At 43.1% G+C, this 15510-nt stretch overlaps 1 protein-coding gene across 8 annotated transcripts in view; it reads right to left on the bottom strand.

Annotated features, from left to right (window-relative positions):
- Positions 1–15510, bottom strand: part of LOC129840301 (SRC kinase signaling inhibitor 1-like) — a 70239-nt gene that overhangs the window by 36487 nt on the left and 18242 nt on the right. For 7 of the 8 annotated variants that reach the window (XM_055908128.1, XM_055908208.1, XM_055908374.1 and 4 more), the window contains one exon: positions 3831–3857. The exons of the other annotated variant lie outside the window; for it this stretch is intronic. In XM_055908128.1, coding sequence (XP_055764103.1) covers positions 3831–3857 — 27 coding nt within the window. The remainder of the gene's footprint in view (positions 1–3830; positions 3858–15510) is intronic. 8 annotated transcript variants of the gene reach the window in all.

Raw genomic sequence — 15510 nt, 5'->3', positions numbered from 1 at the left:
GTGTGTGTGTGTGTGTGTGTGTGTGTGTGTTTGTATGAAAATGTAAGTACTAACTCCTACTGTGAGCCACTCTGGATAAGAACGTCTGCTAAATGACCAAAATATATCACAGATATTCCCCACTTAGACATCGAGAGTTTCTGAAGCGCGACAATGTCTTGTCAAAATACTATATACTAACTATGCTGCTTCTACATTTCAGTCCTTTGGCAGTAACTCTTACCAGTGCATTCAACCAGGACACTGAACAACAGCATAGTGATTTTAGCCTAGTTTTTTGTAGAATATACTATTTATGGTGCCATTGTCCTCTACAGTATATCGACAGTCTCTGTTACAGACAGGTAACTGCCAAAATAAAGGAAACACTTGAGTAGATGAGGGACACAAAGTATAATGAAAGCAGGTGGTGCCACATGTGTGTGGTTCCTGAGTTGATTAAGAAATGAAAACATCCCATCACGCTTAGGGTCATGCCCAGTTGACCCGTATTTTGGCTCCCATGGCTAGAAGGAGAGGTCTCAGTGACTTTGAAAGAGGGATCTCAATGGAGCATAGGGGATTTAAAGGGGGGGGGGGGTGTCTGTCACTAGATCTCAACCCAATTTAACACTTTTGGGAGATTCTGGAGCGGTGCATGAGACATTGTTTTCAAAACACCAAATTATGAATTTCTCATGGAAGAAGATTGTCACATCCCTCCAGACACTTGTGTCATTGCCAAGGCACATTGAATGTGTTCCTGGCGACTCTGGCGGCTCGTGGTGCCCCAATGCCCTATTGACACTTTATGTTGGTGCTTCCTTTATTTTAGCAGTTACCTGGATGCCGCCTCTGTTCACCTCCTATCATGTGCAATAATCAATCAAGCACTCATCCTACCAATGAATCATCCAACCAATCAATCAAAGAACATTCAAGCTGCACTTTTTTGCTACGCCACTTACAGAACACCTAACAATAGCCCCTGCATGAAATCCATTTTCTGTTGTGAGTAGCTCTGAATAAAAGGAGTCAAGCCCAAGGAATCCATGCACTGTAGGAGACATGATGACTTCACCTGGATCGGATGAATGAGTCATTGTCCATGTGAATACGGCTAGCGCCTTTACATGGCTCTAAGGCTGCGTTCCAAATGGCACCCTATTCCCTTCGTAGTACACTACTTTTGACCGGGGCCCATCGGACTCTGGTTACAAGTAGTGCACTATGTAAGGAATAGGGTGCCATTTGGAACACACTTTAACTATAGTATAGACTTTCTGGCCTGATTCAACAGTAAGGCGGGGAAGAGGAGACAATGGACTCTGATTACTTTCCCACTCCAGATAGACAGACAGACCGAGGCCTATGAGGGACAGACAATGGTATTAATGTTTGTATTAGTGGGGCTGGGATCCGCAAAAGGGAGGGAATTATACAGCAGAGGTTCTCGGTTCCTCTGTTGTTGCCTAGCAGTCTTTGCAGTCAGAAAGAGAGAAGAGATAGCACTGCAAGCATATTAATCCATGGTATGGCCTCCCCACGGAGAGTAGTTTAAACAGACAGACAATCCCTCCGTTTTGTCGGAGGATCTGAGAGAATGTGAGAAGGAGGCGAGTCTTCAAAATGATTTTGTGATTTTGCTGGCGCGGATGTGTGTGTGAGTTTCTGTGTGCATAGCTTGTGACTGTATGCATTTACATTTACGTCAACGACCTTCCGTGTAAATGTAGACGTGTTTGTATGCTAATCTACAGTGTGCACGTGTGCATGCACGTGCACTTGTAAAGTGCTAGCAAGCCAATGAAACATCAAAAGAAACTAGCAAGGGGCCGATACAGACACACACATCGACACAAACACACGCACGCACAGCGAGCGAGCTAAGAGCACTGCTGAAGGGATTTCTCTTGCATCAGAATAGTGAGAACAGCAGCCTCCCTGAGAGGAAGGGAGGGCGAGTGATAAGCAATCCCGTTAGAACTGGGAGCCAACTGCGAACGGGGGATTCAATAAAGCTAGTGTGTGTGACATTGAACGAGATAAGAGGGAAATGGACTGCTGGCATATGAGGAAACCACCAGTTATGTAATTAGTAGGGAGGTATTATATGACATACAAATCAGGAATGCAGGGATTGAAAATCCAAATAGGAAATGTACATTTGTGACTAAGTTATGAAATATTCTGTATATTTACCGTGGAAATGTAGCGGAGAGACTACTACACTAATGGAATGCTTCTGTGTGTAGAATGCTTCTGTCTAGATGCTACAAAGATACCAAACACTGCCATTCTACACTGTAGACTTTTGTTGGCCATCTATTAATTCTGAAAGCACCAACTCTTCCCTTGATGCAAATTTAGAAACTTGGGCTTCAAACACCCTTCCATCCTTTGTTCCTTCCTCTGTTCTCCTCTCCTGCCTTGTTCTTTGGTCAGCAACACACAACAGTCACATCTCTGTCATATGGAATTTTTAATATGAAGAGTTGAATTCCAAAACGCTTTATATCCATTTTCATTTCGGGGGGGTAAATTAGCGTATATTGTTTAAAGAAATGATGAAAGAGATTGGTGTGTTTCAGATATATAAGTAGCACTGCTAGGTTTTACAGTCAAATGTGAAGAAATGTACAAATTCTACATTTGTGACATCAATGTTTAGAAAACAAAATCCCATAGAGTAATATGAGATCTGTATGTGAACATTTAGCAGATTGCCTTATCCAGAGTGACTTACAGTTAGTGCATTCATCTTAAGATATTTAGGTGGGACTACCACATATCACAGACAAATATAAAGGATACAAACATTCCATTCCAGCTAAACAATGCATATATAGCGTTTTGCAAATAAATAAATAAAAAATAAATCTCAACTGAATCAGTAGCCCTTCCATTCTACATTCTCTGTGTCAACTTTACATAGTGGCATTACAGAATATGTGGGAACCAATATGTAGCGCCCACATGGGGGATGCACAGCAGCCATATTGAGCCAGAATGCTTATTTTGTCCACTAAGAGTACCTAAACCTTGCAGACAGAACTGTTCTACAGTCGTGTTGGTTCATGTACACGGAATGTAAACCACAACTGTTGCGAATCAGGCAAATTATTTACATGTTACATATATTTTAAGTCTCTTTGGCCCAAATTCTAACCTGAGATCCAGGCAAAGTACGTTTTCGCACAAATCTCCCATTGACATCAAGGCATAACTGTCACGCCCTGACCTTAGAGAGCTTTTTATGTCTCTATTTTGGGTTTGGTCAGGGTGTGATTTGGGTGGGCATTCTATGTTCTATTTTCTATGTTTTTGTATTTCTTTGTTTTGGCCGGGTATGGTTCTCAATCAGGGACAGCTGTCTATCGTTGTCTCTGATTGGGAACCATACTTAGGTAGCCCTTTTCCCTCCTTTCTGTGTGGGAAGTCATCTTTGTTAGTGGCACTTAGCCTTGTAAGCTTCACGGTTGTTTTCTTCGTTTGTTGTTTTGTTGGCGACATTTTCGTAAATAAAAGGAATATGTACGCTCACCACGCTGCACCTTGGTCCACTTCTTTCCACGGCCGTGACAATAACTTAGGTGATGTCCAATTTCAGCACACAGATCTCAAATTGGGATTTGGCCCCACTATGAGGGACTCAAAATACAGCAGCAGATGCATTCCTACACCAGTAACAAGTCTCAGAGGTGTGTGCCAACACTGCAACACTCACAATGAGGAGTAGAGAAGCACACAGATGCACACACAGACACGATGAATGTTGATCCCATTATAGACAAATCCACAGAGACAGAGAGACATATTCACACTAAAACACAAACAGTCTTAGCACTGACCTTGAAACTCCAGTAGTTTGGCTGTTGCTAGGGGGAGAAAGAGAGAGGGAAGAGGGAGAGAGAGAGAGAGAGAAAAGGATAGGGAGTTAGATAAGTTCCCATCCCTTAAGCCGGACAACTGTCTTCTCTCCCTGACAACCGCCGCTAGTCAGAGAGCGAGATGGATGGAGAGACGTGGGGAACGGAGAAAAGGGGATGTGAGTGAGAAAGATCCATCTATCCGCTTCCAGTCAGGCGTTTGTAAGAAAAGGCAGACGTGGCGAATACAATTGGGAAGATTTGAATGTATACTTTATCTGAGGAGAGAGATGGAGAGACAGAGAGAGAGGAGTTGAAGACTTTCTCAAGACAAAAAAAAGGAGGGGTATGATACCATCATATTTCTCTCTCCGTCAGATCCAATCGGAAAGTGAGGGGCTAATTATTGTGATGATAGACCAGATTAACTTCCGATGTCCTTCAGTGCCATCCTAATAGCCTTTTAATTGCTTGTAATTGCTTCCCAACAATGAATCAAATGTTTACAGACACTACATCCATAGTAATGACAAACACACACCGGCTAGCTAGCAATCCAACTGAACACCTACTGTTCACACAATTAGCTGGCTCAAATTCAGGAGTGGATTAAAGCAATACACCGACACTGGATTAAAGAAGCTTGGCTTTTTAAGGGAATTTGGGCAGCCTCCAACGGAGAGGACAAAGTTCATTAAACCTATTAGGTTGTGTTAGGCTATTGTGACTGTGTGTAGTGTCCTTGAGTCACAGTGACAATGATGGGCTATAACCAAGACACTGTGACAAGATTATGTAGGACTTGTGCCAGGGGTGTCAAGTGCACAGTTCAATTTTGGTTCCATCTAAATTAGGGATGAAACCTGACTATCTTATCACTCATCTAAACATTTACATATGAGTGATTCAACAGACGCTATTATCCAGAGCGACCTACAGGAGAAATTAGGGTAAAGTGCCTTGCTCAAGGGCACATTGACAGATTATTCACAAAGTCGGCTCAGGGATTTTCGAACCAGTGACCTTTTGGTTACTGGCCCAATGCTCTTAACCCCTAGGCTATTTGAAGCCTAAACAGCTTGGTCGATCTTGAATTGTGGTGGCATTTGGGCATGGCGTTTTGGAGAAAATTAACAACATTTATATTTTTGGGTACGTCTTCCCATTCTAAATGAACTAATATTGCAGTCTTGAAATCATTTCTAACATTATTATGACATTGTGCCACCAATAGGAGCAGTAACAACAATGACAGAAAGACCAATGACAAATTGAAGGTATTATTGTTGAAAGAACATTTTATTTTAATAGCCTTTGTTTTTATTGATCGATACAATGTATTAAAAGCTTTGTTTACTTTCTAGTTTTCATAATCATAGGTAGATATCCCTAAATCCCCAAAACATCATCACTACTGGGATAGCCCAATTTGCTTGCCCTAAGTACTTTAAACAATGCATAAACTTAAAACAGGGTTTGCCAACTGGCAACTCGTGAATTTGGTCCGCTGGTGGTTTTATTTACCCCCCCCCCCCCCCACCCCCCCAACAAAAAAATATATACAGTGCCTTCGGAAAGTATTCAGACCCCTTGACTTTTTCCACATTCCGTTAAGTTTCAGCCTTATTCTAAAATTGATTCAGTAAAATAATTTTCTCGTCAACCTACAAACAATACTCCATAATGACGAAGTGAAAAGAGGTTTTTAGACATTTTTGCAAATGTATTAAAAATGTCAGAAATACAGAAATACCTTATTTACATAAGTATTTAGAACCTTTGCTATGAGACTCGAAATTGAGCTCAGGTGCATCCTGTTTCCATTGATCATCCTTGATGTCACGCCCTGGCCTTAGTATTCTTTGTTTTCTTTATTATTTTAGTTAGGTCAGGGTGTGACATGGGTAATTTATGTGGGTTTTGTAGTGTCTAGGGTGGTTGTAAGGTTTAGGGGGGTTTATTTAGAGGAGTTGGGTTTATGTTTAGTATAGTTGTCTAGCTGTGTCTATGGTTGAGTGTAGGTGTTTAGGAAAGTCTATGGTTGCCTGAATTGGGTCTCAATTAGAGACAGCTGGTTATTGTTGTCTCTGATTGGGAGCTATATTTAAGGTAACCATAGGCTTTAGCTGTTTGTGGGGAATTGTCTATGTCTAAACGTTAGTAGCTTGTGTGTGCACTTTCGTTTTGTAGCTTCACGGTCGTTTGTTGTTTTGTTAGTTTGTAAGTGTTTTGTTTCGTTTTACCTTCTTCAAAATAAAAAGAAGATGTATTTTCCACGCGCTGCATGTTGGTCCTCACTCTCTTCACAAGACGATCGTGACACTTGAGATGTTTCTACCACTTTATTGGAGTCCATCTGTGGTAAATTCAATTGATTGGACATAATTTGCAAAGGCACACACCTGTCTATATAAGGTCTCACAGTTGACAGTGCATGTCAGAGCAAAAAAACCAAGCCATGAGGTCGAAGGAATTGTCCATAGAGCTCCGAGACAGGATTGTGTCGTGGTACAGATCTTGGAAGGGGTACCAAAACAGGGACTGGGAGACTAGTCAGGATCGAGGGAAAGATGAACGAAGCAAAGTACAGAGAAATCCTTGATGAAAACCTGCTCCAGAGCACTCAGGACCTCAGACTGGCGCGAAGATTCACCTTCCAATAGGACAACGACCCTAAGCACACAGCCAAGACAACGCAGGAGTGGCTTTAGGACAAGTCTCTGAATGTCCTTGAGTGGCCCAGCCAGGGCCCAGACTTGAACCCGATCAAACATGTCTGGAGAGAATGTGTGGCAACGCTCCCCATCCAACCTGACAAAGCTTGAGAGGATCTGGAGAGAAGAATGGGAGAAACTCCCCAAATACAAGTGTGCCAAGCTTGTAGCGTCATACCCAAGAAGACTCGAGGCTGTAATCGCTGCCAAAGGTGTTTCAACTAAATACTGAGTGAAGGGTCTGAATACCTATGTAAATGTGATATTTCCATTTCTTTTTTTAAACACTTACAAAAATGTTTAAAAACCTGCTTTTGCTTTGTCATTATGCAGTATTGTATGCAGATTTATAAGGATATAAAACAATTGAATACATTTTAGAATAAGGCTGTAATGTGAAAGAAGTAAAGGGGCCTGAATACTTTGGATATATTATCATTTTTTTAAGTTTCATTGTTGGACATAAAAGACAATGAAAACACCAGGAAATCAGCTCCAAATGATTTTGGAAATCTGTTCCCAAGTGTTCCCACGCATAATAGAGAGGCATATGATTGTATACAAATGTAAGCAAGGTGTGAAATGATTAGGTTTTAGTAAAAAATTATAACTGTTTGGGCTTCTTGCAGTCAATTTACAGTCTACAAATTATTAGTAAATGTTCCGAAAATCCGGTTAAGGAAAAAAATCTAGTCTAGTTGATGATCCCTGCCATAAAGTGTTGCAGTATGAAGGACTTACATTATGTTTTGTGATTGATAACCATTTCAGTATAAACAAAAGATGAATATCTATTTTCATTTTAAAGTGTTTTTTTATGGTTTGCCATGGCACGGGACGCAAATGCAAGAATTTTTATTTTTTTTATTATTTTTTTTATTTAACCTTTATTTAACCAGGTAGGCAAATTGAGAACACGTTCTCATTTACAATTGCGACCTGGCCAAGATAAAGCAAAGCAGTTCGACACATACAACAACACATAGTTACACATGGAGTAAAACAAACATATAGTCAAAAATACAGTGAAAAGAAAATAAGTCTATATACAATGTGAGCAAGTGAGGTGAGATAAGGGAGGTGAAGGCAAACAAATATATGTATAAATAAATAAAAATATAAATATATAAAAGGCCATGGAGGCGAAGTGAGTACAACACAGCAAGTCAAATAAAAACTAAAAAAACACTGGAATGGTTGGTTTGCAGTGGAAGAAAGTGCAAAGTAGAGACAGAAATAATGGGGTGCAAAGGAGCAAAATAAATTAATAAATAAATACAGTAGGTAAAGAGGTAGTTGTTTGGGCTAAATTGTAGATGGGTTATGTACAGGTGCAGTAATCTATGAGCTGCTCTGACAGCTGTTGCTTAAAGCTAGTGAGGGAGATCGGTGTTTCCAGTTTCAGAGATTTTTGTAGTTCGTTCCAGTCATTGGCAGCAGAGAACTGGAAGGAGAGGCGTCCAAAGGAAGAATTGGTTTTGGGGGTGACTAGAGAGATATACCTGCTGGAGCGCGTGCTACAGGTAGGTGCTGCTATGGTGACCAGCGAGCTGAGATAAGGGGGGACTTTACCTAGCAGGGTCTTGTAGATGACCCGGAACCAGTGGGTTTGGCGACGAGTATGAAGCGAGGGCCAGCCAACGAGAGTGTACAGGTCGCAGTGGTGGGTAGTATATGGGGCTTTGGTGACAAAACGGATGGCACTGTGATAGACTGCATCCAATTTATTGAGTAGGGTTTTGGAGGCTATTTTGTAAATGACATCACCGAAGTCGAGGATTGGTAGGATGGTCAGTTTTACAAGGGTATGTTTGGCAGCATGAGTAAAGGATGCTTTGTTGCGGAATAGGAAGCCAATTCTAGATTTGACTTTGGATTGGAGATGTTTGATGTGAGTCTGGAAGGAGAGTTTACAGTCTAACCAGACACCTAGGTATTTGTAGTTGTCCACATATTCTAAGTCAGAGCCGTCCAAAGTAGTGATGTTGGACAGGCGGGCAGGAGCAGGCAGCGATCGGTTGAAGAGCATGCATTTGGTTTTACTTGTATTTAAGAGCAGTTGGAGGCCACGGAAGGAGAGTTGTATGGCATTGAAGCTCGCCTGGAGGGTTGTTAACACAGTGTCAAAAGAAGGGCCAGAAGTATACAGAATAGTGTCGTCTGCGTAGAGGTGGATCAGAGAATCACCAGCAGCAAGAGCGACATCATTGATGTAAACAGAGAAGAGAGTCGGTCCAAGAATTGAACCCTGTGGCACCCCCATAGAGACTGCCAGAGGCCCGGACAACAGACCCTCCGATTTGACACACTGAACTCGATCAGAGAAGTAGTTGGTGAACCAGGCGAGGCAATCATTAGAGAAACCAAGGCTGTCGAGTCTGCCAATGAGGATGTGGTGATTGACAGAGTCAAAGGCCTTGGCCAGGTCAATGAATACGGCTGCACAGTATTGTTTCCTATCGATGGCGGTTACGATATCGTTTATGACCTTGAGCGTGGCTGAGGTGCACCCATGACCAGCTCTGAAACCAGATTGCATAGCGGAGAAGGTGTGGTGGGATTCGAAATGGTCGGTAATCTGTTTGTTGACTTGGCTTTCGAAGACCTTAAAAAGGCAGGGTAGGATAGATATAGGTCTGTAGCAGTTAGGGTCAAGGGTGTCCCCCCCTTTGAAGAGGGGGATAACCGCAGCTGCTTTCCAATCTTTGGGGATCTCAGACGACACGAAAGAGAGGTTGAAGAGGCTAGTAATAGGGGTGGCAACAATTTCAGCAGATAGTTTTAGAAAGAAAGGGTCCAGATTATCTAGCCCGGCTGATTTGTAAGGGTCCAGATTTTGCAGCTCATTTAGAACATCAGCTGACTGTATTTGGGAGAAAGAGAAATGGGGAAGGCTTGGGCGAGTAGCAGAGGGGAGGGCAGTGCTGTTGTCCGGGGTAGGGGTAGCCAGGTGGAAAGCATGGCCAGCCGTAGAAAAATGCTTATTGAAATTCTCAATTATAGTGGATTTGTCGGTGGTGATAGTGTTTCCTATCTTCAGAGCGGTTGGAAGCTGGAAGGAGGTGTTCTTATTCTCCATGGACTTTACGGTGTCCCAGAACTTTTTTGAATTTGTGTTGCAGGAAGCAAATTTCTGCTTGAAAAAGCTAGCCTTGGCTGTTCTAACTGCCTGTGTGTATTGGTTTCTGGCTTCCCTGAAAAGTTGCATATCACGGGGGCTGTTCGATGCTAATGCAGAACGCCATAGGATGTTTTTCTGTTCGTTAAGGGCAGTCAGGTCAGGAGAGAACCAAGGGCTATATCTGTTCCTGGTTTTAAATTTCTTGAATGGGGCATGCTTATTCAAGATGGTGAGGAAGGCATTTTTAAAAAATGACCAGGCATCCTCTACTGACGGGATGAGATCAATATCCTTCCAGGATACCCCGGCCAGGTCGATTAGAAAGGCCTGCTCGCTGAAGTGTTTCAGTGAGCGTTTGACAGTGATGAGTGGAGGTCGTTTGACCGCTGACCCATTACGGATGCAGGCAATGAGGCAGTGATCGCTGAGATCTTGGTTGAAAACAGCAGAGGTGTATTTGGAGGGCAAGTTTGTTAGGATGATATCTATGAGGATACCCGTGTTTACGGAATTGGGGTGGTACCTGGTAGGTTCATTGATCATTTGTGTGAGATTGAGGGCATCAAGCTTAGTTTGTAGGGTGGCTGGGGTGTTGAGCATGTTCAAATTTAGGTCGCCTAGCAGCACGAGCTCTGAAGATAGATGGGGGGCAATCAGTTCACATATAGTGTCCAGAGCACAGCTGGGGGCAGAGGGTGGTCTATAGCAGGCGGCAACGGTGAGAGACTTGTTTTTAGAGAGGTGGATTTTTAAAAGTAGAAGTTCAAATTGTTTGGGAACAGACCTGGATAGTATAACAGAACTCTGCAGGCAGTCTTTGCAGTAGATTGCAACACCGCCCCCTTTGGCCGTTCTATCTTGTCTGAAGATCTTGTAATTGGGGATGAAAATGTCTGAATTTTTGGTGGTCTTTCTAAGCCAGGATTCAGACACGGCTAAAACATCCGGGTTGGCAGAGTGTGCTAAAGCAGTGAACAAAACAAACTTAGGGAGGAGGCTTCTAATGTTAACATGCATGAACCCAAGGCTATTACGGTTACAGAAGTCATCAAAAGAGAGCGCCTGGGGAATAGGAGTGGAGCCAGGTACTGCAGGGCCTGGATTCACCTCTACATCACCAGAGGAACAGAGTAGGAGTAGGATAAGGGTACGGCTAAAAGCTATGAGAATTGGTCGCCTAGAGCTACTAGAGCAGAGAGTAAAAGGAGGTTTCTGGGGGCGATAAAATAGTTTAAAGGAATAATGTACAGACAAAGGTATGGTAGGATGTGAATACAGTGGAGGTAAACCTAGGTATTGAGTGATGATGAGAGAGATATTGTCTCTAGAAACATCATTGAAACCAGGTGATGTCATCGCATATGTGGGTGGTGGAACTGAGAGGTTGGATATGGTATAGAGAGCAGGGCTAGAATCTCTACAGTGAAATAAGCCAATAAACACTAACCAGAACAGCAATGGACAAGGCATATTTACATTAAGGAGAGGCATGCTAATCGAGTGATCAATAAGGGTCCAGTGAGTAGAGGTTGGTTGGGGTCGTGGCGATCCAGACAGCTGGCCCGGTATATGGCTATCGGTAGCAGCATAGGATGGAGGTCTGTTTGTAGATACCTCGTGCGTTTCCGTCGGTAGGTTAGTGGGGTTCCGTGTAGTGGGGTTCCGTGTGGTAGAGGGGATCAATCCGAATTGGCAAAATAGATATAGTGACCCAAGGAAAAAAATTAAATAAATAAATAATAATAATAATAATAGTTGTCCGATATACTTGTTCAAATAGCAGCCGATATGACAGCTAACGATTAGCGGGCCTCAGATGAGCGTTCAGGTAACGTCGGGACGGAGGTGCCAGTTGGATAAATCCCTCGGGCAGATAACGTCAGCAGTCAGTCGCGGCAGTCAGTCGTGAAGGCCCGGTGGGGTTCCGTATCTGCAGCAGCAACAAAAGAAACGGGTCCGGATGGTGATGGAACTCCTCAGCTGGCTAGCTCCAGAATGATTTGAGTTTGCTCCGGGGTCGACGTAAGCCAATAGTCACACGGTTTGCAGCTAGCTAGCTGCGAAATCAAGGTGCAAGTGTCCAGAGCCTGCGGCTGGAATCCGGGGAAACTGAGAGAAAAAGAGTCCCAGAATGCTCCGGTCCGAGTCGCGTTGCACAAAAGTGCCGGTAGATTATCGAGCTAAAGGAATAGCTGATGACCACTAAACGTGGGCAGCTGAAACACCAACGCTAGCCAGCAAACCGGCTAATTTCGGGGCAGCTACAGATTAGCTTCTGGCTAGCTATCGGAGTAGCTTCTGGTTAGCTTTCAGGCTAGCTTCTGAATTAGCCCCTGGTTAGCTTCCACGATGGATTTTCAGATTGAGATAAATAATACTTTTTGTAATTGGTGAAGCGGGTTGCAGGAAAGCTTTTGCAGGAAAGCTTTTGTAGTTGAGTTCTTGGATAATAAAATAAATAAAAGATATGCGAAGAAAGGTGTAAATATATATATATACAGGACACGACAATACGGAACAGAAAAAGACGTCTGAACTGCTAAGCCACCTTGGACGAACAAGATGGACGGACGAGCTAGAATGACCCAGCTACATTCAGATATATTATTCTATTCCATTAGCTCAGAGCTAGACCTTTAAACTCCCTCACTCTCAATTCCTACCCTCTTTTGAGATAGAAGGTTCAGTCCTGCCCTCTGTTAAGAAAGAACCTTCCATTCCTACCCTGGTTTGAAAGGAAATATTCAATGAGTTCCAACCCTCTGTTGAGAGAGTATGTGGAGGAGAGAAGCTGGATGAAGAAAGACAGAGCAGAGGCAGGAGAAGAAGAGAACAGAGGCCTGTGGGCTCCTGTGACCCAGATACAGAGAGCTTTGTGCGTCCTGCAGGCTGCTGTCCGAGTCAGCGCTAGTGATCATGTGTCTGCCTGCATGGCCATATTACCACCAATCAGACCCCATGCAATATCACCACCAATCAGACCCAATGACATATTACAACCAATCAGACACCATGACATATCACCACCAGTCAGACCCCATGGCATATTACCACCAATCAGACCCCATGACATATTACCTCCAATCAGACCCCCTTTTACTGGTCAGGCCTCCACACAGTCACAAGACTGTTATTGCTCACTATAACTAGGACTTGACTACTGATACTATGGTTGGTTGGTTGGCCCTGTCCGGGGGTATAGTTGGATGGGGCCACAGTGTCTCCCGACCCCTCCTGTCTCAGTGTCCAGTATTATGCTGCAATAGTTTATGTGTCGGGGGGCTAGGGTCAGTCTGTTATATATGGAGTATTTCTCCTGTCTTATCCAGTGTCCTGTGTGAATTAAAGTATGCTCCCTCTAATTCTCTCCCCCCCCCCCCCCCTCTCTCTCTCTCTTACTCTTCTCTCGGAGGACCTGAGCCCTAGGACCATGCCTCAGGACTACCTGGCCTGATGACTCCTTGCTGTCCCCAGTCCACCTGGCCGTGCTGCTGCTCCAGTTTCAACTGTTCTGCCTGCGGCTATGGAACCCTGACCTGTTCACCGTGCTACCTTGTCCCGGACCTGCTGTTTTTGACTCTCTCTCCTCACCACACCTGCTGTCTCTAACTCTGAATGATCGATGATGAAAAGCCAACTGACATTTACTCCTGATGTGCTGACCTGTTGCACCCTCTACAACCACTGTGATTATTATTAGTTGACCCTGCTGGTCATCTATGAACGTTTGAACACCTTGGCCATGTACTGTTATAATCTCCACCCGGCACAGCCAGATGAGGACTGGCCACCCCTCAGATCCTGGTTCCTCTCTAGGTTTCTTCCTAGGTTCCTGCCTTTCTAGGGAGCTTTTCCTAGCCATTTTCCTAGCCATTTATTCCTGTTAGCCTATACCTACAGTGTGTAAAGTGTCTATGAACGCCGTATGGGTATAATCAAATGTGCTAACTTTAACTTTAAATTGAAATATGAAGTTGAGAATGGTTGCACATATTATTTGTATTAAATGTCATGTATGTCTTCTACGGTCTGTATCGACCCTAATAGAATCTTGAAGCAGATATACACTATCTTGCACACCCATAATCCTATGATGAATACCAAATCAACCCATAACCCCTCAAGGTTGAGGCTTGCTTAAATATATTCAGTTATTTAAGATACAAAGAAGTGCCTAGGAGAAGTTGCTAGGGTCGGATTTGGAATTCAGCAAACGTGCCTATGTCAACTCAACATATTAATATTTGGTATTTATTGGTATTTATTAGAATCCCTAAAAAAGCATCAGCTACTCTTCCAGGGGTCTACATGAAATATGACATAATACATAGTACAGAACATTAAAAGTCAAGGACTGAAATACATACACTTAAAATGTCACACATTGTCTACATATCAGTACATACTGTACACACAATATCTAGATCTAATACCGTACCAGTCAAAACTTTGGACACACCTACTCATTCAAGGGTTTTTCTTTGTTTTTACTATTTTCTACATTGTAGAATAATAGTGAAGACATCAAAACTATGAAATAACACAATAACACAAAAAAGTGTTAAACAAAAAGTGTCAAAGTAGACACCCTTTAACTTGACAGCTTTGCACACTCTTGGCATTCTCTCAACCAGCTTCATGAGGTAGTCATCTGGAATGCATTGAGACTGTGCCTTGATGAAAGTTCATTTGTGCAATTTCTGTCCTTCTTAATGCCAATCAGTTGTGTAGTGACAAGGTAGGGGTGGTATACAGAAGATAGCCCTATTTGGTAGAAGACCAAGTCTATATTATGTCAAGAACAATTCAAAAAAGCTTAGAGAAACGACAGTCCATCATTACTTTAAGACACGAAGGTCAGTCAATACGCACATTTCAAGACCTTTGAAAGTTTCTTCAAGTCCAGTCGCAAAAACCATCAAGCGCTATGATGAAACTGGGTCTCATAAAGAACACCACAGGAAAGGAAGACCCAGAGTTATCTCTGCTGCAGAGGATAAGTTCATTAGAGTCACCATCCTCAGAAATTGCAGCCCAAATAAATGGTTCACAGAGTTCAAGTAACAGATACATCTCAACATCAACTGTTCAGAGGAGACTGTGTGAATCAGGCCTTCATGGTCAAATTGCTGCAAAGAAACCACTACTAAAGGACACCAATAATAAGAAGAGACTTGCTTGGGACAGAAACACAAGCAATGGACATTAGACTGGTGGAAATCTGTCCTTTGGTCTGATGGGTCCAAATTTGAGATTTTTGGTTCCAACCGCCGTGTCTTTGTGAGATGCAGAGTAGGTGAACGGAGGATCTCTGCATATGTGGTTCCCACCGTGAAGCATGGAGGAGGAGGTGTGATGGTGTGGGGGTGCTTTGCTGGTGACACTGTCAGTGATTTATTTAGAATTCAAGGAACACTTAAACAGCATGGTTACCACAGCATTCTGCAGCGCTATGCCATCCCACCTGGTTTGCGCTTAGTGGGACTATCATTTGTTTTTCAACAGGACAATGACCCAACACACCTCCAGGCTGTGTAAGGGCTATTTGACCAAGAAGGAGAGTGATGGAGTGCTGTATCAGATGACCTGGCTTCCACAATCACCCAACGTCAACCCAATTGAGATGGTTTGGGATGAGTTGCACCGCAGAGAGAAGGAAAAGCAGCCAACAAGTGCTCATCATATGTGGGAACTCCTTCAAGACTGTTGGAAAAGCATTCCAGGTGAAGCTGGCTGAGAGAATGCCAAGAGTGTGCAAAGCTGTCATCAAGGCAAAGGGTGGCTACTTTGAAGAATCTAAAATATATGTAACGATGTGCGCTGAGAG

The sequence above is a fragment of the Salvelinus fontinalis genome, chromosome 1 (genome assembly GCF_029448725.1).
Source record: "Salvelinus fontinalis isolate EN_2023a chromosome 1, ASM2944872v1, whole genome shotgun sequence".
Taxonomy (NCBI): domain Eukaryota; kingdom Metazoa; phylum Chordata; class Actinopteri; order Salmoniformes; family Salmonidae; genus Salvelinus; species Salvelinus fontinalis.
The sequence above is the reverse complement of the archived record's forward strand: the minus strand, read 5'-3'. Positions and strand labels throughout refer to the sequence as shown.